A 23,336-nucleotide genomic window follows, 5' to 3' on the forward strand; every position below is an offset into this window, starting at 1 on the left:
GCAGCAGCAGGAGCTGCACTGGGCTTGCACCTCAGCAGCACACTTGAGTGGCTGGAGCCCATGAGTGCAGCAGTGCAGGCTCTGTCTTGGTGGCCCTCTGGATGAACTGGAGCTGTAGTGTTTTGGCAGAGTGATGGGGAAGAGGCAGCATTGTGTAGGTGTTGGAGGCCACTGAGCAGGCAGTTCTCCTGACACCTCTTGGCATGGATCTCTGGCAGTGTTTTTCCACTCTGTGGTGCAGCAGGTGTCCAGCTCTCCCCAAGTACTGACTGATCCCATCAGCTGGTATTTGCAGTAGCTGATGTCTTAAGTTTCTTCTCTAGATTTCCACACCCTTGGCTGAAGTCTTTTGTTTCAGTTCACTCCTGCTGGCCAATTACAAACTTGTGAAGGCTTGTCTCCCTGGTTTCATGGAAAATATTTTGGGCTTATTATGTTAAGTCTGGGTTCTCTTTCCAGTTCATTTTTCTGGCTTCCACTCACTTTTGCCTGGGTGTTTGTAACTGAGTGTCAAGTGAAATTGATGTATTTTAAAGCTTCTGATCAGCTGTTTTTATTTTCAACAGATTTTAGTTTGATTTGTCTTCAGGGACCTTTCTAAGTATCCAGATGTTGTAATTTTTCTTCTGTTTCAGCATATGATTCAGCTTTGACTATTTCCGTGGAAATTTTCCCATTCCTAACACAGTGAATGCTAACACACTCCTTTTTCAGATTATTATGATTTAATAGATGACTTCCCTATGGTGAAGATGGTGATGAGTACGTGAAGAGTCTTTACTGTCAAAGTAAAGCAGGACAACCTTTATCTAGAATTTCCTCTGCCTTAATTTTGATTCATTTTAGCTGAGGATTGTCACTTATCTTTCAAGAGAAACTGAAATTGATCTTTCAAAGAACTAATCAGAAAGCATATCTGGTCAATAGAGCTGATCATACTGAAGTGTATTTGTACCTAATAGGACTGATACTGCTCTTAGGAGTGCTCTGGTGACAGTTTTTACTGTCAAAAGTGAAGCTCTTCAGGGCTCTCACAGAGGCTATGAGCATTAGAGCACTCTCCAGGAGACTGGAGCACATCCCTTAGTGGAATGTTTCTGTGCTCTGCCTGCCTGTTTCTGCCCTCTGCTGCACTTTTTCTTTCATACTACCTTGCTGCTCTCTGTCAGCTGTACTGGTACAATTATTTTAACACATTGATTCACAAAGATTTGGTTTAATACCACTTATCCCTTGTTCTTCTGTAGTACAGTTACTAAAATGAGATCAGTTCCCTAATCCTGTTCATCACACATTGGTAAAATACTCCTCACTTCCAGTCTTACTGTACTGCGCTGCTGTTGCAGGGAAGTTTGATTTCAGGCATATTAGTTTTGTTAGATAGCTATATTATATATGTGAATCCTCTATTCCATCTTGGCCCTGTTACCCACTGTCATGAGTAGTCCCACTGAGGTGGTGGTACAGAATGTTTTGCTGTGATAGGCTTTTGGATACTGGGACCTTATTAAATAATTTTGGCAGAGAACCTTTTCTGTCACCTGATTCAAAGAAGTTTTCTAAAGTAAGACTGACAAAAAACCCCTCAGTTTCCTACTTTTTGCTTTCCTTCACTTTTATTTTAGGTGTTGAATTTACTCTTGACAAATACAAGAACTTGGAAACTTTAAGTGCTGCTGTATCCAGTAGCACAGTGTTGGACCTAGAAGCAGATGTTGCCTGACATCAGAAGTACTCTTGGTGTTAGGAGGGCTGAAATACTGAAGTGCCAGGGATCCTATAAATACACATTCAAAAACTATGGTTCCTGTGATTGCCAGCATGGTCTCTCCTAATGTGACAAACTTAAAAAGCATTGAATAGCTTCTAGATTCCAGTTCAGTGTTAAGATGAATTCTTACTACTTTTTTTTTCATTGGCTAGAGCACAAGGTTAGGTAGAAAGTCTTTACTACAGATTGAGTTAAATCAAGCTAACAGTTGTGTAGTAAAAGGTTTGCTTAATGCCACTTTTGCTAATTTTCGAAGCCAGTTGTCTTGTCTTCAGTGGGTTTGTCAAGTGTCCTGATCCCAAGCCACTAGCTAGAATGCTAAACATGGGCTCAAGGTATTTCTGTCTGGAAGGACTGTGGGGCTGCATGTCGGAGAGAACTCAGAAGCAGACAGGGCCTGATGGTAGGAAGGCTCCATTGGCATCCAGCACAAGGAGTGCATGGAATAGCATAATTTGTGCGAAATGTGATAGTTATCTTTCCTTTTTGTAGATTCCAGGTTGAATCTGTGAAGGATAGTAATGGTCACAGAAGTTTGTGGGACACTGCAAATGGATCTTGGGAAGGTTGTTGCTGCCTGAGTATTAAAAAATAGTATTCACAGGAAAAAAATACTCTATTTCACTGTGAAGAGCAATATTGTGGCTATTAGATGACTACTTTTTTTGCCAAGTGGCTGATTGTTAAAGCAGAAAAAACCTTTGCCAAAGAAGAAAGGAAATTGGATTCCTTCCATAGCTAGAATTGGGTTGCCCCAATTTATTTAAAATCTCAAAAAACACTTATAATTATTACCGTATGCTTACTTCAGAATAAATACTTTTCATAATCCCACACTTCTGACCCATTGCTGAAATTACTTAGGAAAAAGACTGTTTCATTTGCTAGTCATCCTTAATGAGCTTTTCACCTGATGTCATATTATTGTTAGTTGTGCAATTATTGAACTTGCCAGAAGAATTGTGACTGAACTGATGCACTGTTTCTATAAATTGGTGTTGCTCAGATCTTTGGCACTGCATTTCTCATGTATTTTCAGGGGACATGCATCTTTACTTCAAAAATAAATGTCAGATGAAATGCTAGGAATGGCATTAATTTTGAGATAAGTCTCTGCTTTTGTAGTTTGAGTTTCCAGTGTGTGGGTTTACTTTACTGCCTTTGAAATGGAGCAGTCGTTATGTGTGATGTTTAGAGTTCAGGGGAATGCAGTTTCTGCTGAAGTCAGCTTGCATGCAGGCAGAATAATTGCATGCAAAAAATTGTGTCAGGATTTAGCAGGAGATGGCTGAGTGCAGATGACTCTAAATAATGGTTTCAAACTATTTTGTTTCTTATTCATGGGAGTCAAACTCCTCTCTTAAGCAAATTGCAACTAGTCACCGCTTTAATTCACATGCCAGGTTTGCTGCTAACTTAACATTTTCCTTTCTTGAGCCCCAAAAGGAAAGCTGAGAGAGACTCACATGACAAAGTTAAATGCAATGTCAGCCCTTTGCTGTTTGAGTAAAAATGGATCCTTAAGTGGAAAGCTTCAGACTTCATTTACTCTGTGTTTCTGACATATACTGAAGTATTTTGAGCTTTTTTTCATGACAAGTTGTATTTTGGATGGTTTATTTGGTTTTTGTTTGTTTAAGGCTATTTCTCAGATTGTTGACAAGAACTTTTTAAGACTTCAGATTTCATCCTTTAGGAATATGTGAATTCTCCCATCTAGAGGGGGCAGTTTCACTAACTTGTACCTCAACCCACAGAGTGTATTTCAGAACAGTTTTCATCCTCTGCTCTTACCTGCACCAGTGATGACTGGAGTGATGTTCCAAGTGCCTCCAACCCATCTTTGTTGCCTGTGCCCTGCTCATTTAAGGCCAGTGCTTGCCATTCAGGTTAGAGGTCACTATTTGTAATGAGGCATCTGTTCTTTCTAGCAGTAGTAATGATAATAGGTAACCTCATGGCAATAGGTGGCTCTGAGAAGTGCCATACTGTTTCAGTAATGGTGAAGGACAAAGCAGTTGTGTTGAAACACGACTCACCACTCACCCCTTTGTCAGAAGCAAATGGAGAGTCTGTCTGGGGATGCACAGTGTAATGCTGCATGTGCTGCATTGATCAGAAATGTGTGTGCTTTGGGTAGCCCTTCTGTGAATGACTGCATTCAGTCTTCTTTTTCTCAGATGAATCACACATATGGAAAAAAATCAGCCAGCTGCTTGTAGAGGAACATTTAGTTTAAATATGAACTGGTGTAAAACGCATTACTGTTGGAGGCCAGACATTACTCTTATAAATTGCTTTAGAAATTTAATAAGGATTGTGTCCAAAACTGTCTTTGTATTCAAGCATATTCCTGAAAAGCTTAGAAAATGTTATTAAATTAAAATATTAAAATTACCACATTATGGTTGTTATAGTATTGGATACAAATATGTATGTCTAATAGGACACAAATTTATAACAGTCTCATGTTTAAACTGTTGGTTTCTACTACCTTCTTAACCCTCCTGTTTAAATTCCCATTTTTGTGACTTCTTAGTAGCAGCTCCTTTGACAGATTCCCTCCTACTTGAAGAAGCTTGTTCACTTGTTACTACCTACTCCATATCTTTGACATTATTAGTTACAATGGAAATGGAATAAACACTGTATATTCTGTATGCTGCCCTATGTAGAAAAGTAAGATTTTTCTTTTATTTCTGTTAATTGTTGTTAGTGTGTTTCATCTGTATGCAGCCAACACCAAAATATGTAGCATCAGGAGACCTGTCATTGTCTTTACCAGTGTTGAGATTACTGTGCTAAACATGTTTTTACTCAGCTTATTTCTAGAGCTCAGTAATGGAATACACATCCCTTAACAACGAAGTTTAGTTTTTAGGTATCTTTGAAACTGAGAGAAAAATGATGATGTATAAGAAGTAAATTGCAGTGTGGACATGTAGCTCTGAACTGTCTGGGGACCTCTTACAGGCACAGCTGTAATTTTGTGGCTGAAGTGGGTTGAGACTGGAATGTATAATTCTGAGAATTTTTTTTCTTTAAATTGCTATCTTTGTGCTAAACCAGATGTACAAATGAAGTCAACAAAGTGCTATTTGAGACTTCAAGTTATCAATGTTGTGGCGCCATCTCGCTTAACTCTCTAGTCCCACGTACCCATGTTCTCAGCCCTCCCACAGCATGTCTTCCCTCATTTCTTCCAAATCAGCTCCATTTCCCTTCAGGAGTTTTAATTATACTCACTCTCCTTCAGAACATGTGTGCCCTGTCAAAGAGTAAATCCTAATAAATCAGGGGGTAGGAAAAAAGTGTGGCAGACTCTCTGTGAATCTGCCTCCCGTCTGCTTCCCTGTCAGAGAATGCATTCCCTGTCCTGGCACCCTCTGTGCCTGGCTGAATACTGAGGCCATCCTGGTGGCCTGGAGCAGCCATCCACTACTTCCTGCCTTTTCTGTGACTCAGAAAATGATGCTTTGCTGCCCTCATCCTGTACTGAGTAGCTGAGTACCAGCACTGTTACAACTTGTGTTTCTTCTCCTCTGCATGTTCTGTCTCAGGAGCGTCCATGAGCAACGTGATACAGGCAAAAATCCCACCTTTGTTACAGTTCTTGGGTTTCTCTGAATCTGCTGTGAACAATAGAGACTCAAATTCTCAGTGTTAAAATGTGTTAAACACTCAGATTACCAAAGGGGGTTCTGATTGGGTTGAACTAGCTTTCCAGTTGTTTGTCCAGGCATGCCAGCAGTCATGGTGCTTCATGTGCCTTTAAAAAGTGAATAACTGTATAGTTGGAATCATAAACTTAAAATAAAAATTATTGTACTTCTAGTCAAAATGTTTTCAACCTTGAAACTTAAAATAAAAATTATTGTACTTCTAGTCAAAATGTTTTCAACCTTGATCTGTAGGGCACCTGTCTTTACTCTCACTGGGTGTACATAACCCTTCCTATTACAGATTTAGCTACATGTATTATTCCTTCAGGGTCAAAGTGCCTCTGTAACCACACTGTTGATTGCTGCCCTTGTTTGTCAGGCTGTGAAGATATTATTGCTGAGAGCATCTCCCTGGACACCCTGATTGCCATTCTGAAGTGGAGCTCTCAGCCCTACGGCTCCAAGTGGGTGCATCGCCAAGCACTGCATTTCCTCTGTGAGGAGTTTACCCAGGTCATGACTTCAGAGGTCTTCTACGAACTCAGCAAGGACCACCTGCTCACAGCTATTCAGTCTGACTACTTGCAGGTAACCAGCAGTGCAGAAAACAGCTGGTCCTGCTAGAACTAGCAGGATGTGTTATACCATTATTGGAAATGCCTGGCAGTAGTTGATTTTAAATTCTAGGCTGAAGAGAGCTTGTACACACTAAGCATTCCTTTATAATATGTAAAAAAATTAAATGGAAGTAGTGATTAAGAAAATTGTTATATTCTTGGCTTGTAACACAACCCAAATGTGGTATATGCTGTTGCTTAGAAGTCCAATAATAGTTTATAAATGCATGCAAATTATTTTAAACAAAGCATTTCTGAATCTAACATTTGCCTTGACTGTTTAAGAGATTTATAAAATTACGTGGTGGAAATAGTTTTGTTGTAACAACACATGCTCATTTGGGGCAGTGGGAGCTAACAAACTGGAAATGGTTCTGAAAACTCGATTTATTTTCATGGAAAGAGAAAAATACCATCTCTGACAAGTATTGCACAATTTTTTTTAATGACTTGCCTTCAGTGATTGTGTGGTTTTTGGGAGAGGGAACTGTACTGGCCAACAAAGATTCTGGATTTTTGCTGCCATTGCTCCTCAGGGGAGATATCTTTAAAATTATGACCACCCCTTAATAGCTGAAAGATTACTGGATTTTTTTTAATGCATTCATCCCAGTCTTATTTTTTTTGTAAAGGATTAAGTGCTAGAGATAATTTAGAGTGTTTTTTAAAAAGCTTTGTTAACTTGAAGCATTTCAGAAATTACAGTTAATACTACTGTTGATCTTCCATGAGAGCTTATTTTTCTGAATTTGTCATGTTAAACAGAAGTTTGAAAAGCCCAGAAGTAGAACTGCCCCTTTTAATTAAATTTAGTAATTCAAACTTCACAGCTGTAAGTTTCCATACTGAATAAAATTTTTCCTTCTGTACAAAACTTCTTCTCTTCCTAGGGATTCAGTAAGTAATATGAATGTAGAAATTATGGTGGTGATATACCTGTAGTACAGCTTTAAATATTAGGAGAAAGTGGTAAGCAGATCATAAAATGCAAATACTTCATGCTTAGGTGCAACTGTGTTTCTTTAGACCTGTAAAAGACCTGTGATTTTTTTTTTCTTTTGTGTGTGCACATGTGACATTAAGCATGTACAGATTACTGATTTCCTCTTTCTACAGGCAAGTGAACAAGATATTCTTAAATATCTGATTAAATGGGGAGAACACCAGTTGATGAAGAGGATAGCAGATCGAGGTGAGAATCCTTTAAACCATGCAGTACTAAACCAAATAAACCAAAATTTATGGCAGATCTATTTTGTGAGTCATCTGTAACTTAGGGAAATTGAATCTACTTTGTCCCTTGTGTAGTCAAAACAAAGCAAATGCTCTTGCTTTCTTTAAAGGTTTTGTTACCTAAAATGAAAACAGAGCATTCTGAGAGAGATGGGATTGTTTAGCCTGAAGAAGAAAAGGCTTAGAGGGGATCTTAGCAGAGTCTATAAATATCTAATGCCAAAAGCAAAGAAAATAGAGCAGCACTTTTCTCTTGGCACCCAGGACAAGATGAGAGGCAGTGGGGCACCAACTGAAATACAAGAAACTGTGAACATGGTCAGACACTGGCACAGGTTGCCCAGCTGGATGCAGTGAAGGGCAATGTGTTGTACCTTACCCGGGGAGGTGTGGGAAGAGGGCATTGGTTGTGACTGAACTAAACTTTTGAGATCCTTTCAGCCTCTAGGACTGTCTGATTTTGAGGTCTTGTTGTTTTTCTGTTGCCTCAGAATTACTTTTCTTGTAACTAATTCATCAAATAAACCCCTCTGTAGTATCTTGTTACGCAGGCTTCTCACAGTAGTCTTACTCTTAGTTTACTGTGTCAGCCTTTCACTTCAGTTTGAGTGTGTCTCTCTGACAGGAATCTGTGGTAGTGAGAAACAAGCCAACAAGTAGCACCAGTGTTTTCCCTAAAGTAGATGTAAATGTATTTTTATGACCCTAGATGCACATTATTGCTACAGTGGTAATTTCAAGGGCAATCTTACACGTGTTTGATGTGGGAAGTACGTTAAACATGTATGTCCCAAATTACAAATGATAGGATCTTGTAGTTCATCTGCACTACCAAGTGTCAATCACATAATGCCACAAGAGGAACAGAAAGGGAAGAGCTTGCCTGAGTAAAAAGAGAGCAATACTGGTGTAACTACTGCCTTGGGAAGGCTGGCTATGCTTCCGAAATCCACTATTACTGCTTGCAATATAGCTGCTTTGTCATGGACATGTTTTATGAAATGCAACAAAAAGTTAGTTAAAGGATGTGCTTCTAGTGTCCTGAGTAAGTATTTACCTATTTCCAAAACAGGATTTTCCAAGTATTTGTCCTGGGGCACATTGGAACATAATGGAGCCCGTTAAAGAGTAACAGATCTGGGCTGGGGCAGAAGCAGCTCCTTTGGGATCACTGCCCAGCTTCTTTCTCTGGCATTCATTGAGTAAACAGCTCACATCTCTAATCTGGGATCATCAGAAAACACAATAGGCAAAAGCAGAAATAATGGCGATGCCAAATTCTGTCAGATTAGAGACAGATTTAGTCTAGTAATTTCATTTAAATTCCTCAGCGGCACTCCTTGTATTACAGCTCTGAATGTATCATGGTGTCAATGCCACAAAACATTAGAGAATGTAGTGAGCCGTGGCCAAAACTTTAGCTGCATGTACTGAGGGAGGGTGGGTATGTTTGACAGGTTTCCTCAAAGAGGGAATTTAGTCAGTCACATTCAGGTTGGGTACAATATCTAAAATACACGTGGGCTGCATGGTCATCTTGCTGTCTCCAGGAAGATGCCACTATTGGTACAATAGGTGTCCTGTGACGGTGAGAGCAATTTGAGAGGGCTTGACACCATGTTACTGAGGTGGGTTACACAAGGAAGCTAGAATAATGTATCCCTGAGGACTCTTCAGACCTTAATTGGTAGAAAGTGTCATTGAAAACTGCTGGGGAAAGGCAGAGGTGCTACTGGAGAGTCCCTGGGGGAACTGCTGGCAGGGAGGTACAACTGCTTTCATGGCATAGCTCTTCATAGAGCTTTCCAAATGTCTATGTCAAATGCTATTTTTGTATTTTCTGTCTGGCTTACACTTTGAAACTGGCAGCTGTGCCAATGACCCATGCTGGTGTGAACTGAACCTGTCTGTGGATGCTTCATCTAAGATTTTAAGGCATGGGGTAGAATCATAGAATCATTTAGGTTGGAAAAGACCTCCAGGATCATGTAGTCCAACCTTTGATTAAGCCACCACCCTGTGCCATGTTGGGTTGTTAGTTTTGTGGAATAGTGCTGATGAGCCCTACTGATATAGAATGAGAATTTTCCTCCCTTTTCTTTAACCTACCCTGTAAGATAAGCCCTGTGCCTCCCGCTATCCTCTTTAAATTTTCTGATACAAACTTAGCATGTCTTGTTCCTTCCCACAGAGCCTAATTTACTCAGTGGTACTGCTCACAGTGTGAATAAAAGAGGTGTGAAGAGGAGAGATCTTGACATTGAAGAGCTGAGGGAGATCCTGTCTCCACTTTTACCTTTTGTCCGCATTGAGCACATCTTACCCATGAATAGTGAAGTACTGAGTGATGCAGTAAGTCAGTAGTCTCATACAAATACATCTCTGCAAGTTACAGTGTTCAGGTGTGAGGGTTTTTTTGCTTTGGTGGGTGTTAGTTTTGTTTGTTTATTTTAAGGATTAACTTCTAAAATGTTATCATTGAGAGTAATAGATGTGTAAGACCTTTTCTGGTTAGGTTTTGTGTCCTTTAAATCTATCAAAAGGCTAAAAAAAAATCAGTGGTGTAAAGATTCAGTGTAAAGAATGCATTTATTGCAAATTTTTACCATATTAATATTTAAAAAACTCTTTCTTGATTCTTAAAGATGAAGAGAGGCCTGATTAGTACTCCTCCTTCAGACATGCTGCCAACATCAGAAGGTGGAAAGTCAAATGCCTGGCTGCGGCAAAAAAATGCTGGAATATATGTGCGGCCAAGACTGTTCTCACCATATGTGGAGGAGGCTAAGGTAATATCAGCAACACTTGACTGTTCTCCAATTGGAGTCATCAGGGGGTTCTGTAAAGAGGGAAAGATTTTGGGATGTTTTGTCTTTTTACATGTACTGGCCTAAAATACTAACATTTTCAGTTTAACAAGACTTACAAGATTGATCATCAGGCTCAAGTCTCTAGAACTGGTCAGAAAAATTTCAACAAAATTTTTTTTTGTCGAAATTGAAATGTTTGCGAGACAGATCTTGATGAAATTCCACCGGAAACAAAGCAGCGTTCTGAGGGAAACCTCCCTGGTTTCCAGCCAGTTTGCCGGCCCAGCTCCTCGGCAGCCCTCCTGGCAGGCGGATGGCAAGGTGAGAGCCTGAGAGTCCCAGTCTGCAGCTAGTCAGCAACCTTGGTGCCAGCTCTTTCAGGCTCCCCAGCTCCCACCACAGCTGGGTGGAGAACTGCTATTCCACTCGGCAGAGGACTGATGTTTCATCATCTTGTTTAAATCAGAACATACCCAAAATCTTGTGATCCTCCGCAAAATGGAATATATATCCTGTGTCAAATTTGAATGAATTTGTTTCCCTCTCAAGCAGTCGCTTCCCTGTTTAATTTCTTGCATGAGCACTGTCAAGCTGAAGATCTTGTAGGATCTCTGGTGGTGATGTTTGGTGGCAGGGTGGAGATGGTGCTGTGTGGGACAGGAATGTGCCACATTCTGTTGGACAGAATGGGAGTCTTTTGTGTTACTGACCAATGCCACCACTTCAGGTGGCTCTGACTTGACTTGAGAGCTTATGAGTCCCAGCAGTGCAGGTGACAACAGAACAAGAGGATTAGATGAAGCTGTGTACATCCACATCACCTACAGACTCTGACATCTGCTCGGGTGAATGTGGAGCTTTTACCCTGTGCCTAGGAGAGAAAATGTTTTTTAAAGATATAAGATGTTATTAATAGCCTCTTTGAGGGAAGGCAAGAAATAAAACTGCTTTGCATTTGGGCACAGCAGTTAGAGAGCACCAAGTGGCACTAAAATAGCAAAGGAGGATTAGCTGGTAAAATGTTCTCTTTGGATCTTGGATTGCTAAAACTAACAAAAATGTGATAAAAGCTTTTAATCTTAGTTTTCAGGTATACGCTATGGGAGTGGTTTAGTATTTATCCAAAGTAATTCTTACAACCCCCATACCCCCATCAGAATCCCTGCTTGTTAGTACTGGTTTCATATTATGCTGTTAATATTTTTAAATAATTTTAAGGCTTTTTAACCTTAGAGGGAGGACTCTCATACATAGTCTCTGGTAACTTTAGTCCTCCTATAGATAGTTTAAATATTGTGAAATAAAAAAATTGTGAATGAGTGATTTTTTTTTTTTTTTAACTCCTGTGCTAGTCTCCCATTTTTTGAAATAAATTCATTTGATCTTAAGTAAGAATCTTCAAAGGGTAGGCATAAATCTTTTTCTGTTCTTTAGATGTCTGAGGAAAACATTTAGTTTTCAGGCTGGTGCCTTCTACTCAATGGCACAGAAAGCTGAGACTCATAGGCAGGAATTTTCTTAAGTCCAGAGGGTCTGGTTTCGAGTAGGTCAGTTCTAATCTGACAGGGTAAAGAAAGCATCCTTCCCAGACTATTCTCCTGCCTGCTCTTAGCTCAGACTCAGCTATGATCATGACTGGAAAACGGAATAGAAAATGCTGATGTTAATGCTGATGTTGTGTGTGACCTGACAAAGTCACTGTGGTGCAGACATAGTGGACTTGTGTCGCTGGGGCTGTGCTGGCAGCAGTGGCAGTGGGTGTGTGCAGTGCCTTCACGAGGCTCTGGTGCTGTCGTTGCAGTCGGTGCTGGACGAGATGATGGTGGAGCAAACCGACCTGGTCCGCCTGCGGATGGTGCGCATGTCCAACGTGCCCGACACGCTGTACATGGTGAACAACGCGGTGCCGCAGTGCTGCCACGTCATCACCCACCAGCAAGTCAGCACCAACCAGACCAGTCCTCCCTCAGTCATAGCCAACGAGATCCCAGGTGAGCTGCTGATGGCTTCCCGTGCCGTGAGCTCCTGGGAGTGTGTGGGTGCTTGGGCCTGCGGGGAGTGAGTGTCAGTTATTGAACTCCATCATTTCCTTGGAGAGCAGTTCTGCACCAGGAGTAGTCCTTCTGCTTTGGTCTGTCCTAAAGACATTAACTGGTTTTGAATGGCAGAGTAAACAAAACCCTTGGACTGGTTAAACAAGTAGAACACTTGCTAGAGCCTGGCTCTCTATTCTCAGAATTTTCTATAGGGTTCTCAGTTTTCTACAAACCAATTGTCCAATATAGGTAAGATCTGCGAATCTGGAAAATTTCTTTCAAAAATCAAAAGCCAGAGAACATAACTTGTAAGGAAATCAGCTGAACTCAGTATGCCAGAAAAGTACTGGAAATGAGAACTCAAAACACATTCACTTCAATTTACCAAATCTACTTTAGCTTTGAAGCCAAACCAACTTAATTCCTTGTGGAAGAATGTGTCAGAGTACCTTTTATTGGCTCATGTAAATATGGCCTCTCTTGACTTCAGGGTGATTGGTGTGATATTCCCCGTAGGCAAGCCAGGAAAATAGATACTAAATGTATTTTGTCATTTATGCATATGATCTTTTGGTGTCAGACTGGAAGAATTTATCTAGTGGAGTTCTAAAGCATCTAACTCTTCCTGTCTTTCCCCTGTCCCATTAATACTCAGTGTGCATAGAGAAAACACTGGCAAAACTTGCAATTGATGGCAAGTTGGCAGGGTCAGTGGATGTTTTGGAGGGCAGGATTAAATAGCTAAACGACCAAGATTAAATTTTAATTCAGTGACAGAAAATACTGTGCCTATGGCATTCCCCATTTTATAAGCTCTTTGTATATCAATTACGTATCTCTTCAGTCAGCTGTGTTGAGAGGAAATAGATAAACTATTCTTACAGATGCTAGACCCAGGACCAAAGTAATGGATTGAAATTGGTGGAGAATTTAATTTGAAGTGTTAGGAAGATTAGAAACACTAGTTATAAGATTTCTAGGAAAAAATGTAGAGCAGTTTTGATCTGTTTGCTTCTTGTAGTCTGGGAAGAAACTTGATAAAGCTGAAAATGAGCTTCTGAAAATTTCTGTTTGAAAAATTTGATAAAAGTACCAATTGTTTCTTTAGAAATCTTTAGCTCTCAGCAAAACTGTGGCATCTCAGCAGTGCATTATAGTACTTAGACTTCCCTCCCCAGAAAAGTGTAAATATACTTAGCATGAATTGAATATAAACTATTTCATTTAAGATAGGACTTTGATAACACTTTGCTCAGTTCTAATTTCCAAAGAATTTGAGAAAGGCAGCAGGTTCTCAGAGGTCTTCAGTGTTTTGCTAAAGTTCTCATGTTCTTGAAAAAACTGCCTCTGTTGGCAAGCATGAGACACATTTTGACCAATCTGAAACTCCCCTGCATCTTGGTTCTGTACAATTTAATAGGCAGGAATTATTGTCAGTCCCTTGATTGGAACACAGAAATGGGCTCTGAGCCTGGCCAGTAGTTGGAGTGCAGGAATTGTGTCCTGGCAACTGTCTGCTTTGCTCAGTCCTGTAATTAAGCAAAAGAATTGATTGGTTTGCCAGTGCCTTTTTGCTAGAATGGGTAGGTAGGGCCCAGTTAGTGTGAGGAGATTAAAGCCTGTCCCAACCTCTGACTTGTACAGGAATCCATCCTGAAGCACAGAGGGAGCACCAGGGGAGAGCTGGGCAGCATCGCTTCTGCGCCCTTGGGCCAGGCTCAGAGCAGAGGGTGCTTCACAGCCTGGTGCTCCCTGCCTGTCCCTGCCTTCTCCTTGGACCCTCTGCCTGAGGACTCGATTTGCACAAACCTGCTGGCAGTGTGTTTTAGTGCTCTTCCTGCAGCACTATTGTAAAATGAGTTCAGCTGAAGCCTGCTCTAACTTGAGGCCAGGTTCTGCAAGTGGTTGGCCTTCTTTATGCATTTTCCAGTTTCAGTCTGAATTAGAAATCTTGCAGCTGAGATAACTATATTTTTTTATATACATGATCTTTCTTCCATGTGTTTCACATGAATAAAAGTAAAAAAAAAAACCCAAACCAAACCAGGGTTTGAGAAGACAGTATTTTTAATGAAAACCTATCATTTTTATGCCTACTAGCTTGGAGAACTGCTTCAGACTTCTCTTAGATCCTCTTTTTTAAGTATTAGCAAAATGCTGGCTGTAGCTAAACATCTGGCTGCTAAATCAGGCTTTTTCAGAAGAATTTAAGTGTGTGGAGGGTAGAGGACTTATTTACAAGCCTTGAAGACTGGTTATAATGGGTTCCTTCCCCCCTCTCAGTACAGGAACTCCATTGAAGGAGGGAATATTTTGCACACATATACTTTTTCATGTGCTGATGTAAATTTTGTGAAATTGGGACCAGTCGTAATTGTGTGGTGTTTCTCCTTCTCTGTAATGCAAATGTCTTTTCACACTGTTCTTGCTGTATGATCCGTTTAATTTTTATGAGCTTTCATTACAGACATCTGGTCATGGTAATATATAAAACACTTGTAAAGCTGGTAAAGGACCAGAACTTACACACTCAGAGATCTGGATTTGTCTTCTCTGTTTATATGCACATTTTCCTTAGGACAGAAACACCACAGAGAAATATAATTCATCATCAAACAGCAGTAAGAAGTGGCATGAGAAAGTTTTGCAACAGGCTAAATACCCAAAATTATACATGACTTTCTTTTGGAATGGTTTTTAAAAAATTATTTCAATGTGACTGCATAAAACAACATAATTTTAACAGGTTTTTGTTGGCTTACAGTTCATGTAACTTTTGTAAAATGCCCTTTCTCTAGTTACATACTGGTGTTATGGTCTTTTGATTATAGAACTGCTTTAGAAGTATGAAGTATATGCCAAAAAAAAATCAATGAATTTTTGGCCCGTGTAATTCAATAGGGAACATTCAGTTGTTATTTAAGATATCCTGCCTCCACCTTCAAATCATGGAATTCCTACATCATAAGGGGTTTACAAAGAAAGCTGTATTTGTGGCTCATTCTAGCAGAAGCTGGAGAAGTGGTGTATGTTTTTATCATTTGTATTATGTGTGTTATCCCATGTGGCTTAATGATGCTCCATGGAACATGTGTAAGTTAAAAAGTTTTGGCAGAATGCTTCTTAAAAAAAAACAGAAGCCAAGGCAGCCTGATGTTAGATTTTGCTCCTTCTGAATCAATCCAACCATTGCAATCAAACTTACTGTCTTAGAGTTGGAAAAAAAGGACTCTCTCTTATGCCCAGCCCGCTCTCTGTTATCCCTGCAGTTCCCAATCTCCTGGTTGTGAAAGAGATGATCAGGCGGCTGCAGGAGCTGCGCCACACGGAGCAGGTGCAGCGAGCCTACGCGCTGAACTGCGGGGAAGGCGCCACCGTCAGTTACGAGATCCAGATCCGTGTGCTGCGGGAATTCGGGCTTTCTGACGCTGCTGCCGAGCTCCTGCAGGTGTGAAGGATGGCTGTGTGAGAACATCAAGGGCCTTGATTGTGTTCTCTGCAGTAGAGAATACTTGCTGTGTATACACACAAGTGCTTTGAAATGCCTGCATGACTGTCTAGGTGCAAATGCCAGTTGCGTTTTATGTATGTGATTTTATAAAGCTGTAAGTGCAATGCATAAATAGTTTCCTCAAGAGTTATTGCCATTCAAGAGGCTCTTATTGACACAAATTTTGGGGACAAAATAAAACTGCTTAAGAGAGAGTGGATGAGAACAGTGGAACTATAACATGAAACCTAGATTATTATTTATTCTTAAAACAGAGAGGAGAAAAAGTGGTAGCTTATGCTGTAGGTCTGCATAGTGTCGGGACTGGGAAACTGAAAATCCCTCTTCTGTTTATACACTGGTGCTAAAGCACATGTATTTGTTGGTCAACTTACAGTGAATGTGATGCTTCTTGCCTTATTTTAAAAAAACACTAATCCATTTTGCATGGTAGCTGTAGTCACCTTGAGTGTTGGTGAGCTTGTACATAGCACAGGCAGGCAGTTACAGTATTAGCATGTTTCCGAGAGTATTAGTTGGGGACGTTTTTCTAGATGTCTTCCTACTTTGTCTTGTAACATGCTGGGTATTTTGCTTTTGCAGAATCCTCACAAATTCTTTCCCGATGAGCGATTTGGGGATGAAAGCCCACTGCTGACAGTGAGGCAGTCTGGACGATGTCGCGTCAACAGCACTCCCACTGCAGAAACCATGTTTACAGAACTGGACTCTTTCGTGGCCTTCCATCCACCACTGCCCCCTCCTCCACCTCCATACCACCCACCAGCAACTCCTATTCACAACCAGTTCAAAGTGGGCTGGAAACAAAGGGTGCCAAGTCAACATCCCTCCCGTTCCTTTTCTTACCCCTGCAACCACTCGCTGTTCCACTCGCGGACCGCCCCCAAGGCTGCCCCTCCCGTTTACCTGCCCGGCGCCAAGGCGGCGCCTCCCGACTGCACCAACACCGCGGCTCTGGGGCGCCAGACGGTGGCGGCGGCAGCGGCAGTGATGGCAGCTGAGAAACAAGTAGTAAGTGTTGGGATTTCTCCTCTTTTGCCTATTTCTCAAAGTACCTCATCGAAGGAACTGGAGAGAATGCTTATGATGAGGTAACTTGGCTTTGTTAAATAAAATCAGTGTCTTTGTTGGTTAGGAGGTTTTTCTGCCGAACTGTCAGCATTCTCCATCTCAAAGGCGTGCCCTAATCCCTGGGAGAATGAACATTCCAGGGCAGGAGCTTAATTGGAGGGGCAAATGGCACTCAGGAATCTTCTGAAATTGTAGACTCACAGAATATCCTGAGTTGGAAGAGAGCCACAGGGTCTGTTTCAGTGTCCAGCCACCCTGTGGGTGAAGGTCCTTTCAGTCCTGTCACTGGTCACAAGAGAGATCAGTGTCTCCTCTTCCTCTCACAGGTAGTTGTAACTGCAGAGGGGTCTCCCCTCAGTCTCCTCTAGGCTGAAGAGACCAAGTGACCTCAGCTGCCCCTTGTGTAGCAAATGTAGTTTGCTCTACACTAAAATAAAGCATAAGCCAACTTCAGTAGTGGACTGCACAGTGTAATTCACAGGTAGAAGTAGTGGGGATATTTTGGCTATTTACAGGTAAGTGGTCTGAAGTAAACAGGTTGCCTTTATACATGTTGAAGAGTATGAAAGCTTTACAGCTGAGAAATATTTGAAAAGGAATTGACAAGCAGAAATTGGTATTTGCTGATACAAAGGACTTTGTTATGGCATTTAAAAGCAGTCATTATAGTTGCTGAGCTACAATATGATGCAATAAAGCCAATGGACTATAAGATATCCAGTAAAGACATAGCTTTATGAAATACAGGAAGTGCTGAATGAAGAATTTAATAATTTATTTCTGCAGTGAAAAACTGTCAGTGCATAGTTGGGGCACTAGAAATGTGTGAAACATTAGAAATGTGTGCCATTGTTTGGTCAGAGGTGGGATTCATAGCATGTCACTCTCCTTTGCTCAAGACAGACTTCCCTAAGGAAACTATATAGTAACCTTTTTCATATTGGAGCTATTTCTGCTAGAACATGTCCATAAGTAATGCAAGGGGGAGCATAGGCTTACTATAGGTGATATTTTTGTTCTGTATTCTTTCTGCAATTTGTGAGTTACTGTTAATCAATGTTTACTAAAGTTGCTTTAATGAGAAATTATATGTGCAAGTAGAAATTCTCACTCTTCTCTCTGGAAGGCTGTAATATGAACAATTCTGCACTGAGGCAAGCATGGGGTAGGTGAGAAGAATGCCATTGCAGCAGCTTCCACATATTCTGTGGATCCTAGTGAGCCCTGTAACTGATGCTCCCCCAAGTCCTGAGGCTGTCCTGCATACACATTTGCAGTTTACTTACTTTAAAATGGGGAAGCAGAAGGGTTGTGTCTGTAGAGATGACACATGTGTGTTGTGGCTTCCCTGCACCAGAACTGTGTGCTGTGACAAACCATTTGTTAGCCTCTGCACCAAGTACCTTGTTTGGATTGATAATTGTAAATGGTTTAAAAGCTTAAAGCCTACCTTTAAGAAGTTCAGCAGTACAGTGTCCTTTACTGCATGTTAAAGGCAAGATGCATTTAAGAGGAGCTGTAACTGTAACACAACACCTTCATGAAGGAAAGAAGCAGGAAGGTGAAGGTTGGTGGATGGATGTGTTCTTTAAATAGTGCAGGAAACTTGCAGGCTGAAGTTGGCGAGACTAAAGTAGATTAAGAAAATGCCTTTTTGAATTACAAAAACTATCCTAAATACAGTTTATGTTTAGCTCTTGTCTTTGTTTCCATGGACCAATTTCTTTTCTTTTCCAGTGTACTCAGCCCCTGCTAAATGAACTGATGCCAGACATCGCAATGGGTGTGTCAGCAATGTCTTTGAAAGACAGAAGATTACCAGAGCTCACGGTGGACACGGAGCTAAGCCAGGCGGTTACAGAGGTAGGGCCTGGCCCACCCCAGCACATTTCATGCATTCAGAACAGACACATGCCTACTTCTCGGAAAAAACATGCAATAGAGCAAAAAATGGATGCTCGAGAAAACCCGCAGGAATATCCTGACTTCTATGACTTCTCTAATGCTGCATGCAGACCCTCTACTCCAGCACCCAACAGGCACAGTTCTTCACCTTCACAAGGCATTTATTTTGGCCCAGATTTGTACAGCCACAATAAGGCATCACCAAGTGGCTTAAAGTCAGCCTATCTACCTTCCCAGATATCTCCTAAAAAGCAAGAGGATTCTAGGAGGGAGTACCTGCTCTCACAAGATGGGCATCAACACAGGCAAAAGAACGAGCCAATACACCTCGATGTCTTAGAACAGCCTCCCCAGCGACTGGACTTGGCACTGGCTACCCAGGAAAATGCTGGGAATGGCCCTGTTCACGTCAGGGGAAGAGCAAAAATGGAAACAGATTTAACCTATGGGCTGACCTCCAACAGACCTTCACTCTCTGCATACAACTCTGATGTGCCAGAAGAGAGACCCAGTAGGAGACTGGCAGATGATGAGCCATTGGAACACGGAGCACAGAGAAATGCAGATTTGGAAAGGGAAGATGGAGTAAGCAGAGGAAGGAGGTCTCCAAACAAACCAGACTTCCTGTACAAAAAATCTGCCCTATGAAAGCAACCTCCACTATTTCTCTGTGCCTAAGAGTTGTAAACATCCCATTCCTTGCAACTTTTGGCCTGACTTCTGTCAGAGAAATTCTTTCATGCCAGCAGAAAAGTTCAGTTTTGCTCACTTGTTTTGTACATACATTGCTTTTTTAGAGACAGCATGTTATCAGTTTGGTTTTAATGCTGCTTCTGGGTTTATTTTGTTGCAATTTTTTTTGGAGCAGATTTAATTAAGCCTTTTAAAAAAACAGAAACTGGTACCTTTTTTCTACAACCTGGTAGCCTTTTGCACCTGTACATCTATTTTAGTGTATTAGTTTTGTACTAATATGTTAAACTTTAATGTCACATTTAAAGGACTGTATTTTCATACTTTTGCATTTACCCTTTCACATGCTGATTCTCTATGTGCATTGGTTTGCACATTATGAAATGTATTTTCTTATGAGATAATAACAGTGCGTTTATTTTTTAATTATAGGAATTCCAAAGAACAGCACATCAAAAAACCTACATTTTTAGTTGGATTTTTTTGTTTGTTTGGTTGGATTGAAATCTTCCTGATTTTTACGACTATGGCAAGAATCCAATCTAATATTTTGTTTGAAAAGATCTGCCAGCTGGTCTTATCTTTGTATGCATAGCAAACCCACTTCAAAAATTATATTTGAGGTTTTAAAAATCCAGAGGGATATTTAGGAATCCAAGTTCCTGTGAAATTCACTGGAATATAACAGTATGAGTCTGTTTACTTTTGTTTTGGCTGTGACCGTGGAGGACTCCATGATCACCTGGAAGCAGGAAGCACTTACTAGACAGACTAGAATTGCTGATTTGCCCATTTAGAATTAAATCTAGAAATACTGTAAAAATTACAGTAATTACTTGTTCTTCCAGCTGCTCATCCGTGGGTAGGCGAAGACCAGATGAGCGGATTCCTGCTAACTCGTGGAGTGTCAGGAAGATGAGGCACGGAGCCTTCGTTGTTGCCTGAACACGTGGGAGGGTTTCCCTCCCCGGCGGTGCCGAGGCGACAGCCCCTGGCCTTGCTTTCTCCTGCCTGTGCTTACAAAAGGGCTTCACTCTCAGTGACAGCGTTCTTACCTGGCCTCACCTGGCCCCCAAGGGCAGCTGTTCTGTGAGCAGAATCCAAGTGAGAGTCACTGCTTCAGCAACACGTGTGAAGCTCTGTCGCTCTTAAACTACACCTCCATTGCCTGATTTGCTTTTTGAAAGCACAGAAATGAGATTCCCCTGATAACAGGATGAGAGGAGGGAAAGATGCTGATCTGGATTGGCTCCTGCCACTGGGGCAGGGTTCAGCAGAGCACCAGGGGAAGGGTTACAATTATGAAGTACATCCTTAATACTCATGGTGCAGTTCTAACAACAAATCCATTGCATCCAAGATAGGGATCTGATGCCACTGCAGAGTACTGATTGCTGGTAAGGTCCTGTTTGGTGGGGGGCTAAATGCAGTTTCTGTAATAAGTTTCCCTATAGCAGAAAACTATAGTCCCAGGTGTGACCTAAGGACTGCTTTAAGATTAGATTGAATTGTTTCCTGCAGCTCAAAGTGCTTAATACTGTTCAACAGAAATCTTGCTGTAACTTTACTTTTGGTTTTAGTTGATGGCAAATTCTTACCTAATATATTTCATTAAAGTATGGAGGGCCTGGTAGCAACACAATGTTACTGAAATATATTGAATACTGCATTTCCAAACTACGAGATAGCTTCTAGATGAATTAAGATATTGGTCTTTGAACCAATAAACTGCATCTCCTGCAGACACATCTATAGACCTGCTTCCACAGTGGTTCTGCAGGTGCTCCTTTTGGGGTGCAGCCATGGAAAGCATGGTGTAGGGCTGGAGCAGAAACTTGCCTAAACTCTGCAGGTGATGTGTCTTGTGGGTGAGGGGAGATTTTTTTTTTTTCTCTGTCAGCTTTTTTAATCTTGTTTTTTGCCCATAGTCAAGGCACTGGGTGGTCCTGGCTTCATCACCCATCTGTGGGATTTCCATGGGAGTGGTGTAGGACACTGTTAAATGCAAGAAGTTGTCAGTGGGGGGATAGTGCTGCTGCAGGTTAAGGGGCTGAGGCTTGTTGGGTTCCTCCTGAAAATTTGAGCACAGTGCTGTCTGACTGCATAGCTCTAACTGCACACAAAGGTCTCATCCTCACCAGCATGAGACCAGCTCAGTAGAACCAGTAACTTTCAGCACACACAAGAACCCTGAAACTCCCTGGACTTTTATAATGTATGTGCTGGCAGTTTAACTACTAAAAAATCACAGCTGCCCTCAGAAAATTTATTATTCTCAGTATTTTTGCCTAAAACTGATAGATGTACTTCAGGAAAACTATTTTGATTATCATGGTTTGATGTGGCACTGTGTACTTGGGCAGAGGTGGGACTGAGATCTATAGATAGAATTTTAAAGCTTGAAATATAGGGGGGGGGGGTGTGGCTGATGAAAAGTTTTGAGGTTATGGTTTGAGGGAAATCATTAAATGCTTTGGCTTTGGATAAGCTGGTGAGAAATGCCTCTGGGGAGGACATGTCTGTGTTTTAGAATACAAAATTGTTTCTGAAGTCTCAGGAGCTGTGCATTATTAAAAAAGAGTATGAATAACATCTTCAAAAGTAGATGCAGAATGACAGGCAAGTCCTTCTGAGGCCACAAAGACAATCAGGCCATGTAGACAATCTGTTTTCACTTACATGTTTTGAATTGGGAAGAAGATGGCAGCTAATGGCAGCTGGTTTGAAGTGGAAAAGAAGGATTTCTTGAATTACTGGAATTTTATTTTTGTAGTCCGGAGCATGATATCCTACTTGGGATGTGCAGCAGGGTGAGACCATTTTTCATGGCAGATGATTCAGAAGCCAGTGTTCATCCTACATCTCACTTGCACACCACACATACCTGTGCTACCTGCTACTCCTTGTTCTCTGTCTACTGAAACTTTGGTGCAGAAGCTCCTTGTTTACATGAAGCACTTTCTGATTAGGCTGGAAATTGACACCTTTTCCCTCTATAAATTAGATGGAAATGACAGATTATTTTGCTTGAGGATAGAGATATAAACGTTTTTTTGAATGAAGGAGACTCATGCTCCTTGTTCTATTAAAGAGAGCTCAGACTTGCATTTAGTGAGCAACATGCAAAAAGGTCTTATTCCCCTTTCCCCAAACCCGTCCTCTTTTCCTTAATATATGGATGAATAACTTAATTCCTAAAACATTCTTCCTTTGAAATGTTTTGTTGTTCCACAGAATTATTGTAGTTGTGTATTAGTAACTGCTGTGTTGATTGGCAGTTTCATGTTGTATTTTCCTGTTCTTAAGGATTTTCACTTACGAAAATTAAGGCTGTGGCCACCTGTACTTGTAAGCCTTGGGTTTTGGTCCCAGATGTATGTCTTTAGGGGTTTCTTTGGTTTGGGTTTGGGAGAGCAGGGGGACAAGGGGGTTTGGGTGTTTTGTATGGGTTTTTGTTTTTTTGAAAGAACACTAATGCTGTTTGAGGCACTGTTCTAATAATTCTATGTTTCTATGGTAAGAGGTGGTGCTGAGCCCTGCTGGATGCAGGGAACAGCTCAGAGGGAAACTTGTAAAACCGCATTTGGGGTTGCTGTAATTACCTGTACTGCCAGAAGGCAGCCCTGCCCTCGGCAGTGTTAAGAATTTGTTTCTTGTCCTTGTGTTGTTACTGGTATAAAGTCAAGTGCCTTCAATGCTAAAGGCTCAGAAAACTTTCTTAAACTGACTTCATGTCCTATGCAAGTGTTTTTTCTACAACCTGCATAACCAGTACTTTGTAAAACTTGTTTACGCTTCAATTGTACATAGTGTTTTTTTAAAAAAATAGTATTTTTATTTAGGTACCTCCAAACTTGAATTCTAGTCTTGTGTGATGCATTGTAAAACAATACATTTCTCTTTTGAGTACCATTACAGTTGTAAAAAGGTTTTCACTGGTTCTATTTTTCTACTGTTGCTGAGAAGCATGTAACACTGACTTTATCCTACGTATAGTTGGCATTTCAAATAAATGGCTTGTATAGAA

At 41.0% G+C, this 23,336-nt stretch overlaps 1 protein-coding gene across 2 annotated transcripts in view; it reads left to right on the forward strand.

The window, feature by feature from the left end:
- The window catches only part of BTBD7 (BTB domain containing 7), a 49,623-nt gene extending 26,287 nt beyond the window's left edge, over nt 1-23,336 (forward strand). Inside the window, exons 4-12 of one of the 2 annotated variants that reach the window (XM_021541315.2) lie at nt 5,813-6,021; nt 7,167-7,242; nt 9,475-9,635; nt 9,929-10,072; nt 10,301-10,414; nt 11,895-12,084; nt 15,399-15,577; nt 16,223-16,651; nt 18,449-23,336. In XM_021541315.2, the coding sequence (XP_021396990.1) occupies nt 5,813-6,021; nt 7,167-7,242; nt 9,475-9,635; nt 9,929-10,072; nt 10,301-10,414; nt 11,895-12,084; nt 15,399-15,577; nt 16,223-16,651; nt 18,449-19,264 (2,318 nt within the window). In that variant the 3' untranslated portion in view covers nt 19,265-23,336. The remainder of the gene's footprint in view (nt 1-5,812; nt 6,022-7,166; nt 7,243-9,474; nt 9,636-9,928; nt 10,073-10,300; nt 10,415-11,894; nt 12,085-15,398; nt 15,578-16,222; nt 16,652-18,448) is intronic. The other variant, XM_021541316.3, reaches the window with a different exon arrangement.

This window comes from Lonchura striata, chromosome 6, assembly GCF_046129695.1.
Source record: "Lonchura striata isolate bLonStr1 chromosome 6, bLonStr1.mat, whole genome shotgun sequence".
Classification (NCBI taxonomy): Eukaryota; Metazoa; Chordata; class Aves; order Passeriformes; family Estrildidae; genus Lonchura; species Lonchura striata.